This window comes from Mesoplodon bidens (genome assembly GCF_964165515.1).
Source record: "Mesoplodon bidens genome assembly, chromosome: 1".
Lineage (NCBI taxonomy): Eukaryota > Metazoa > Chordata > Mammalia > Artiodactyla > Ziphiidae > Mesoplodon > Mesoplodon bidens.
The window spans coordinates 29,446,691-29,456,998 of record NC_138176.1 but is presented as its reverse complement, the minus strand read 5'-3'; the positions used below and the strand labels follow the sequence as shown (position 1 = coordinate 29,456,998).

Genomic DNA, 10,308 nt, shown 5'->3' with positions numbered 1-10,308 from the left:
TACCTGTATCATTCATTTGACTTCTACTACCTAGGAATGTATGGGACCTTGTCTGTACCAGATAAATGTTATTTGCAGAGCTTAGCTATTTTAACTGATAAAAAGCAAAGAGAATAAAAAATAACTTGTCCAGCCTCTGTTTTCTGGATGGATTCTCTTAGTTTTTCATAATATTGCTTGAATTAGGGAATGAAATGGATATAATGCACAACTGACACTTAACTCTGAAACGTTGTCAGCCAATAAATAGTGTTCAACTCATGTCTCATAAGCAAATTTGAGGTGATCGCATTATAAGACTGTTCTGACTCACACCACTTGCCCTTACGTATCACGCAGATCAGGCTAGCCTGAGATCATATCAGCCACAAACCATAAAAATGGCCCCACCCTCTACCAGATCTTTTATCAGTTATTTCAATATTTAGAAAATGCATGATCATTTAAAAAATCCTTTAACAATAATTTCATTCCAGATAAACATTCTTATTGTACTGCCTGTGTTAACTTTTCTGATCTTCCCATTCTGCTCAATATCTCCCAAGCAATAGGTACCCAATAAATGTTTATTGATTAAAACCTTCTAGAACTGGAGAAGCAAGAGAGAGACTGCCTATTTTAACAGCTGGTAGTCAGAATGTCCATATTCAGAGAAACAGTAGTACCAGATGACTAGAGTTAGGAGAAGACATCCCCAAGGTCTCAAACTTAGATGACTGGGAAAATGACACTACTAGCAAAAATGGGGATGGTGTAACTAAGACAGCAGTTTATAGGGCAAGGTATGAGCACAGTTTTTAGACATGGATAGTGTTGATAGGACATCTCAGGAGAAAAGAGTATATTAAAGAAGCTACCCAGTACTGTCTTTACCATAAGTCCTGTTTCATTCCTAAGCAAAGTACACTGAGAGCCCATTATGTTCTTCTGTGCTCCAATTCTGCTTCATAGAATCTTCACATTTTCCCAAAGCATATTCAATTATTATAATCTGATTTTAGTGAATAGAGGTTCAAAAAGTAATTTAAAAATTATTTAATATACAAAGTGAAAAACTGTCTAGAATACAAAAGAATTTCACATTTTTTTTTTAAACAAGTAACACCTTCTAAATTATTTAACAGATGATAGATCCACAATCCTTTATCTGAAACCCTTGGGGCCAGGTGTTGCAGAATCATGAAATTTTCAGATTTTAGAAAGGTAATTCAGTGCATATACCATACTACATAAACCCCAGGCAGGGTCTGTGGCAGCACCCTACCCCCAAACAAGCAAACACGTTAATATTTCTACAGCAAAAAAAAAAAAAAAAAAAAGATATTCACACTAAATGGGATAGATTCAATGTCAGTTCAAGTTGGATGTGCAAGCAGGTGAATTCTGTCACCAAGCTTATGAAAAACCTTGTTATCAGAGGTTTTTGGGTTTTGGAATTACAGATCAGGAGTACAGACCTTTATAAATTTATATGACAAGACATGAAAGATTCCTTAAACAAAAGACCCATTTATACAAATGAAAACACAGATAAGCTTTCAAATACATTATAAATTAACAGGCATCTTTTCTTTGATATTATTAAATGTACATCTTAAATACATATACACATAGCACACTTAACAAGATTTGAAAGAATCAACTGGTATTAAAGGCACAGATGCACAATCCCTTCTGTAGGAAAGGGGTACAGTCAAATGTGCATTTGGGATTGAAATTGAAAATGGGATTAAACTAACTCCTTATGATGCCAGGAAAAGCACTGTTGAGTGCAACACAAGGAGGTAGGGTTTATTCTTCAAGAAGTACAATTCTACTTGCAAGCAGTCTCTTCCACAGAAACACAGGCAAACAATTTTTACTTAGAATACATGTTAGTTGAGATTTTCTTCTCTGTATACATTACTTTGGCCTTATGCCCAAAAGTTAAATGTTGAAAGATAGTCAAGTTAAATAAGTAATGTTTTATCAAGTTTGAAGACAAATGGATTCCAAAGATGCTCCTAAGTAGCTGTAGTATTTAAACAAGTCCACTGACTCATTAAATTCTATCTGTTCAGAGGTTAAAATTACCCAGAGTCAAAATATTGCACCGTGAAATCATGTGTAGTTTCTGATCATAGTCATTTCTTCCATTGATTGGTGTCTGAAGAATGGTGTCATAAGAGAAAAATTTCCAACATTTGCAGCAACAACTTCATAGGTTTGGGACAGTCAGTAAGTGGCAAGTCATTCTGTTAACCAACTCCAATCAAGATTCTAAAACCAGGCATGAAAAAGTTACAATTAGATATTGACTAAAAGTGGTAGGTATATGGGTGTTCATTTCTGCAAGTTTTCTGTATATTTGGACATTTTATAATCAAAAGTTGAAAAACCAGAAGTACAAATAAGTTACAATTAAATAGTTTACCTTTTCTGCTAACTAAAAAAAAATATTTCAGAGTTTTTGTAAATATTTGAAGCAAATAATTAATGAAAGAGGAAATAACAAAGAATTAACATCAAGACTAAATGTAGTGAAAGTTAATTCAGTAAACATTTTATTGTAGTTTCTCCAAGTTTTAACAAATCAATAATTCACAGTAACCAAATCTTCATATAAACACTTCTATAAATTATAACCATATTAACATTGTTCATTTTGCATACAGCAGTTACTATATTTGAATTACAGTACAAATCATGTCCAATCTTATTGGAGAAAATTGATTGCTGAAGCAAAAAAGTACAAACCATTCGATTTCAGTGGTCACACTGCAAAGAAAGCTCACTACTCACTACTCATTTAACTTGACCAAAAATGCTATTGTTGAAGATAACTGATGACATAACCCTAGTATATCCGTGAGTAAGAGAAGATGTGGAGTTGAGGTCAAGCATTCCTCAAATGCTCTTTCCTCTGAGTTCTATTCCCCATCTGCATCCCAAATGCCAGATAAATCTAGCATGGAAAGTTAAATCCTTTGCACCCAACATACGTAAAACAGACATCCGTATCCATATAAAACTTACCATCATACTGTTGCCCTGTTTCTCATTTGCTTCATGCATAATAGTGCTTAAATGGCCAAGACAGTTCAAATTTTCTTCTATTATTTGTGCTAAAGTCTCCCTGTGGAATGAAAGCAAAGAGGCATACGAATTTCCTCTATTTTCTGGTCTTCAGGGTCAGGATGATTCTGCCCTTCCGACAACACTGCAACCCTGCAACCCAATGCAGCTGATTCCTGTAGTCTTCAGTTTCCTCATCCCTCCCACCCAGATGCAAGAGTCCAATTTGTTACTCCAAGCTGCTGCCTCTGCCGGAGTCCACTATAACTGCAATCTGATTTTCCTCTGAAATATAAGTGGCACTTATATACAACTTTTTCCCCCTGAAAATGCTCACTGGGGGGAAAAAAAGATCCTGTGGCACAGCTAGATGAAAGATCTCTTTGTTGCTGAAACATTTCCCTTTCCTTATAAGTAGTAAAAACATCAGCATGCTTACTTTAGAGATACACATGTAGGGGAGGAGATACAAAAGTACAATCTTTTCTGCAAATATCAAGGAAGGTGAAAAAAACTGTTTGGAAAATACAGATAACAACAATGAGAAAGAAAACAAGCAAGCTGATTCCTGAGGGCAGCAGAAGAAACCTGTGACAGGGGAGCTGCCCAGAACCAAGAAGTATCCCTGAAGTTTGTATTTGAAGAAAATCCTGAATTTGGTTTCCACCTTCTACACTTCCCTCTTCCATATGGCCTCCATCCTTACCTTTTACTAACCCTCAGTCCCTACCCGACTAGAATCAGTTCTAAGCCATGGAAGATAGTCATTATTAGCTCAGAACTAAATTCTCATTCAGCTTACTCAACAGATAGAAAAACTGAGGCCAACAGTTCCCAATCCTTTGTGGTTAAGTACCACAGGTACATTATAATTGAAGTTTTCCTTTATAATGTATTCCTACTGGAAAATGTATTTAAAAATTCCTGTTGAATATACTTTGCAAACAACCACAACCTCACATTGAAAATCACTTGTATAGAGGTAACATTTGCAACCATTTGCATCCCCTAATAAACCTACATGCCTTTAATGAAAGCAAAAAGGTATTATATTTTATTTGTGTCAATTCTGATTAATGGAATATTTCCTCAAGTCCATATAATTAATTATAGCCTATGCTGTAGCTGTGGATGTATTACATTGAGCCAAATGTATAATGACCCCAAGATATACCCTGGAGCTTGCTTTCTTTAAGAAGATAAAATACCTGGTATCAGCTTGCCTTCCTGCCATGTGCTTTTCTCTCATAAAAGGAGAGTACAGAATGTGCAACTGCATGACCTCCTAAGCAGTGATGTTACATGGCTGCACCTCTGCAAAACTAATTATGGGCAGAGCTTCCAGGAAATGCTGGTACTGTAGAGGTCTCCATGAATTGTGAGAAAAGCAACGATACACAAGCTAGCAAAGAGCCAATGGCTCTGGATATGGCACATCTTATGCGGAGAAAAATAACAGAAATGGATAGTCATTCAGCTTTTAGCAGAAGAGCAGGAATTAAAAGAAAATATAGCACTTCAAACTTGAGTTATTTGCAAAAATGATTTAAGGCACTGAAAAAAGTCATTTTAGAAATACTAAGTTATAAAATGAGTAAATTAAACTCAATTCCATTAGAGGGTTGATCAAGGGCCCTAAAATGATAACTGCAAAAAGATAGCATAATTTCTCAGAGATAAATGGTTAAGTGAGGAATAAAGTTTGGCTAAAAGATTTGATAAGCCAATAACAGATAAAGAACTTAGAACCTGGACTGAGCTAACAACAAGTAACATTTGCTGAAGATTCACTTCCCAAGCATTTTATATACACTGTCTAGCTGAATTTTCACAACACTTCCCATTTTACAGGTAAGGAAATGTGAACATTAGAAGAGTCAAGTTAACTGTATAAGGTTATTACAAAGAGACAATCAGGATTCAATCCTGGTCCATAACGCAGTGAAGAATATGTCTTAACTACTGCACTGTACTGCCTCATTCCTACCACTGCTCTTGAAAATACAACTATCTATTGTAACAAAGTGAACCCACCCATCTTGAGGAGTTACCACGCATGACAGAGGATGTTCACGTTCTGCTGAAGTTGTGGGCAGCCATGCTGATGCCTGAGGGGTTACACCTTCTAGACTGGATCCTACAAGGGACCGAGCAGAGCTCTGTGTCTGAAGGAAAAAAAAAAAAAAAAAAGATTACAGGCAAGCACCTCCACACATTCATATTCCTAAGACTTAACATTTCTATCACTACTTTTATGCATAACCAGACTATTTCTGTATAAATCTATCTCTACTCTTACACACCCCTACTAACTATCCTGTCCTTGACCCCTTTCTTCATTGACTAAAACCAAATGTATCTATCCTTCTATTCTACTTTAGTTGGAAAAAAAAACCCTCCAGTTGAACAAAGGACTGGTTTTTTAAACTAGTCAGGCACATCTACCCCCAAATTGGGTTGGGATACCACAGTAGTCTAGGGCTGAGAGGAGTATAAAAACAGGAAACTGGAAAGGAGAGAGATAATGAAAGATGATCATGAAGTCCTGTATCAGAATTGCTAGTGAGACACCAAGCAAAGAACAAGAGCGTCAACCCAACATAAAATACACGTGTCTTCAAGAGGACACAGATCATGCTGATAAAAATCCCTTTTGGGGGCTTCCCTGGTGGCGCAGTGGTTAAGAATCTGCCTGCCAATGCAGGGGACACGGGTTCGAGCCCTGGTCTGGGAAGATCCCACATGCCGCGGAGCAACTAAGCCCGTGCGCCACAACTACTGAGCCTGCGCATCTGGAGCCTGCGCTCCGCAACAGGAGAGGTCGCGACAGTGAGAGGCCTGCGCACCGCGATGAAGAGTGGCCCCCGCTCGCCGCAACTAGAGAAAGCCCTCACACAGAAACGAAGACCCAACACAGCCATAAATAAATAAATAAATAAATAATAAATTTATTAAAAAAAAAAAAAAATGGTAGATGGTAAATTTAAAAAAAAAAAAAAATCCCTTTTGCAGGGAGTAACAGCAAATCAATATCATATTACATAATTCATTAAAAATTACTTACACAGGCAATTTTAAGGAGATGCCATATTTCTTTCTGCCTCTTTCCCTGCATAAACATGACAGTATTGTCAGCTTCTTTGATGTTACTGAGGGCCACTTCCACCTTGGGCAGTAGATCAATAATCTTCTGCTTACAGCCCAACAACTTGCTGGAGAGGTAAAATCTGTGTCAGACACTTATACATCCCCCAAGACTGTACCCCATACTCCCAAACCCAGCTGGGGGAATGAATCACAATCAGCATAGATTTAATGACTGATCTGCAAAGCAATGCACACAAACAGGACACATAAATGCATGCAGCTGTGGTCAGGGTTCCCAGCGTACTGCCAGTACTCTTCCTGGTTCTAGTATATTTACCAGAAAAGGGTATTACGCTTTGAAAGGAACATGATAAAAGTATCCTGGCTTTTCAACAGTAAGGAAAACAATATTTCTACCTCAAATGACCGAACAGCTCCTTGAGAACCCGGTCCTGACTCTGCACAGTATGCACAATGATTTTCACCATCTCCGTGCTGTCGCTGTAGGAGTGATCTATAAAAGATCTCAGTCAGTAGGTATAACCTCTCTTCCGCATGAACATATCAGCCTCCAAACAAAAAAATTCCTAAAAATCTGAAACTAGTTTTAATTAACATCTCCATTTAATTTCAAAACTAAATTAAAAGATTTTAAGATTATATATCTATAAATAATCATATAACTAAAAATGAAGTCTGTGTGTGTGTATGTAATGTATATATAGATTTATCACTGTATCTTCAGTTTTAAGAAGAATCATCTTGGCTATCCTTAACCCATACTAACCCAAGCCCCAGACACATATGCAGCTTTCTGGACAAGAGATCATTTTTTCTTGGATGATTAACATAATTTGTTTAGAAGCAGTAGGACAATTCATCAAACTTTCACTGACTCAAAGGAAGGAATCCCAGCTAGGCTTGCTTGGAATTTCATGTTTATCCACCTGTTTATACCCACGAAAACGTTGAAAAAAGCTGACCAACTTAAGCCAAACCTGATGCGCTAATAAAAGGACCTGTAGACACCTTGAAAATTCAGTTTGAGGGTAGTATGAAATCTTAAAGCAAACTGGTAGCTGACAAATGTCCTCAAATGGGATGGTTGGGTGGTCACAGTGAGTGGGTTCTACCGTTATAGATGCCATCTCATTTAAAAAACAAACAACCACAATTAATTGTAATATTTCAGAAAATGGCTATTTAAGTTTTAAAACATTGGAAGGTTGCTCATGGATCATGCTGGTATTTCCCCGGACAATAATTAGTCTCTAATGCAAAAATATTATTATTATTATTTGCTATTCTCTACTTAAAATTTTCTCATTTAACCCTCACAGGAGTCCTGTGACATGGCTACTGTTGTTACCCACATTTTACTATGAAAGGAGTATTGAAAGAGGTTTAAAAAAAGTTGTGTCCTTTGTTAGCACTGCAACGACCTCGACTAGCACTCAACTTGATTCCCCACACATCTTTTTCTTTGTCTCTCCCTCAACAACAACCAGATACAGAGACTCCAAAAAGGCTCCTCTCCAAACAGCACTTCTTCATAAATCCCACGGGCTAGGCCCAACAGCTGTCCCATATAACTAACTCTTTTAGACGGTCAAAGACCTCAGAACTTTAACCTACTCCAACATAAAGAATGAAGAAAGTTGGTTTTCACCATTTTCAGCTGAACAAAAGTCTCAAGGCAACTCTAAACCGGAAAAGACACCAAAAACCATACCTCAAGTGTGATTACATAAGCCCCAACAATAGACAAAACTTCTTGTCACAACTAGTTTGTCACTCAAGGTGACTATCAGTTCAAAGAAGCCACCTGGATAGCAAGTTTATTTCTAGGCCCTGTGATATGCTGATATGCATGGCTACGGCAAAGTTTTATAAAAATAATCCAAACAAAATGTTACCAATGACTGTGGAAAGTTAATCCACTGAGTCAATGGATGGAATTTTATATACCTTCATCTGCAATATCTGATTCAATGGCCAGAAGACAGAGTAATGAATATCGATTAAAGGAAAAAAAATTAGCCTTGCTCTATTTGAAATCTTAACTTTCAATATTTTACTCTAACCACAACTTATATCACTTTTTGGGCAATATCTTCAACTTTTCTGTCCTCTTATTGCCAGCAAGATCCTAACCCTACATCAGTCTAACCACCTGCTCTATCAGTTTCTGTATCCAAGCTACTAACCACTACCAACAAAAAAAATTATACTATCATTCTCTCTGTTGTAATTACTAATTCACAGGGTTTCACTTCCGCTCTGGATTCTTAATAAATGTCTTGGATCAGCAACATCTGCCATTGCACACACAAGCTTTCAAAAATCTTTAGCATACTCCCTTAAATCTATGATGTCACACCTCTTCAATTACAGAAAACCCCACTTCTTACTTCCGGATAGGAGGACATAAAGCAGTAAGATCCTCACCTTCCAACCCCTATACCCACATAAGTGTCTGTATCCACACACATCCCCCCCCTTAATATCAGTGGCAACAAGCCCAACCCCTCCTACTGTTCTCTGGAGTCAGCCTCTCAAACTTGTTCAGAGACTTCCCTCTCCACAGGCTTTTGGCCCTAAACACAAAAATAAGCTCAAGTCTTTCTTCTGAAAACTGACCTCCCTTGATCTTCATCTCCTCCTAGCTGCTCACCTCTCTTCTTTCCTTAACAGCCAAGCTTCTGGAAAGAATAGCCTAGATAACCAGTTCTCAAACTTACTGGTCTCAGGACACCTACACTCAAAAATTCTTAACAACTCCAAAGTGTTCTTCAGCAATTAAACTGAGAAATATAGAAATATTAATTTATTCATTTAAAAATAACAATAAACTCATCTATTAATACATTTTTATTCAACATAACTGTATTTCCCCCTCAAAATTTAGTGAGAGCACTGGCATTGTTTTACATTTTTGCAAATCTTTTTAATATCACCACCAATCTTATCAGAAAAGCATTTAAGTATTGGGAAGCTGACAAATTTCAGCCGATGGATAGACGTTTTCCTACGTTTTAATTTTTTGCTGGAAACATGGAATTTTATCATTGACAATACTGCTGGCTTTTTTCCTTCAAGTGACTGGCATGCTCCATAAATTTTTAGAAAATATCTGCCCCATAACCAAATCTGAATAACCGTAGTTTTTCTGACAGTCATTGTTCCAAGTAAAAATGGTGTTCCATTAAAGAAGAGGCCGGTCAACAGCAATGTAAACAACCGCTGAAGTGGTTTTCCTTAAGACAACCATCATACCTCAGTATGTAGCAGAAGCACTTTATGAGTACTTCCTATTTTGTCACATAGAATATTAAAAAGACATATACTCAAGGGTTGAGATTTAAATAGAAATTTTACTGCTTTATCAAGGACACTCTTAAATAAAACTGGTATTTTTTTAAAACTATGAATGCATGTTAGTGAAAATCAATGACTACTAGCATACTTTGGTGCTCATGCCTTCATTCATGCTAAGCAAGGTGCAAGCTGTTTACCCACCAATGCTTTTGCAGCATCAGTGAAAATGTCAACATAGTAAAAAAGGCAAATAACATCCTAGTATTATGAAAACAGTTTTGACCTCACTGACTCCTCTGAAAAGGTTTCAGGAATCCTCAGGGGTTCATGAGCCACACTTTGAGAACTGCTGATCTAGACTGACTTTTCCATTCCCTCCTGTCCCGCTCCCTCCTCAGCCAACTACAATCTGGCTTCTGTTCCCAAAAGGCCGTTATTTGACCAAGATCACCAATGATATCCAAACTACTAAGTCCAGTGAATATTTTCATTATCATTTTTATTACCCACATCTCTGTAGCATTTCACCCTACTGATCACTTTCTTCTTGAAACTCTCTCTGCCCTATTCCAATAATATCATTCCTGCTACATATTTGAGCCATTTCTCAATATTTGTAGGCTCTTCTGCTTCTAGCCATTTCTTGAATGTTGGTATTCCCTAGGATTCCATCCTTGGTTTTCTTATTCAACATACTTTTTCAAGATGACCACTTTATTCCTATGGCTGATTACTCTCAAAATAGCTAAATATCTAGCCTGGGCTTCTCTACTAAATCCATATATATGTACACGTCTGTGTGTGTGTGTGTGTGTGTGTGTGTGTGTGTGTGCATGTATATGTATATGT

General features: G+C 37.1%; 1 protein-coding gene across 2 annotated transcripts in view; it reads right to left on the bottom strand.

The window, feature by feature from the left end:
* Positions 1-1,020: 1,020 nt before the first annotated feature.
* The window catches only part of CHUK (component of inhibitor of nuclear factor kappa B kinase complex), a 34,109-nt gene continuing 24,821 nt past the window's right edge, over positions 1,021-10,308 (bottom strand). Inside the window, exons 17-21 of one of the 2 annotated variants that reach the window (XM_081249905.1) lie at positions 6,559-6,655; positions 6,119-6,266; positions 5,089-5,219; positions 3,016-3,115; positions 1,021-2,259 (exon numbers count right to left, since the gene is read on the bottom strand). In XM_081249905.1, coding sequence (XP_081106031.1) covers positions 2,230-2,259; positions 3,016-3,115; positions 5,089-5,219; positions 6,119-6,266; positions 6,559-6,655 — 506 coding nt within the window. In that variant the 3' untranslated portion in view covers positions 1,021-2,229. The remainder of the gene's footprint in view (positions 2,260-3,015; positions 3,116-5,088; positions 5,220-6,118; positions 6,267-6,558; positions 6,656-10,308) is intronic. The other variant, XM_081249906.1, reaches the window with a different exon arrangement.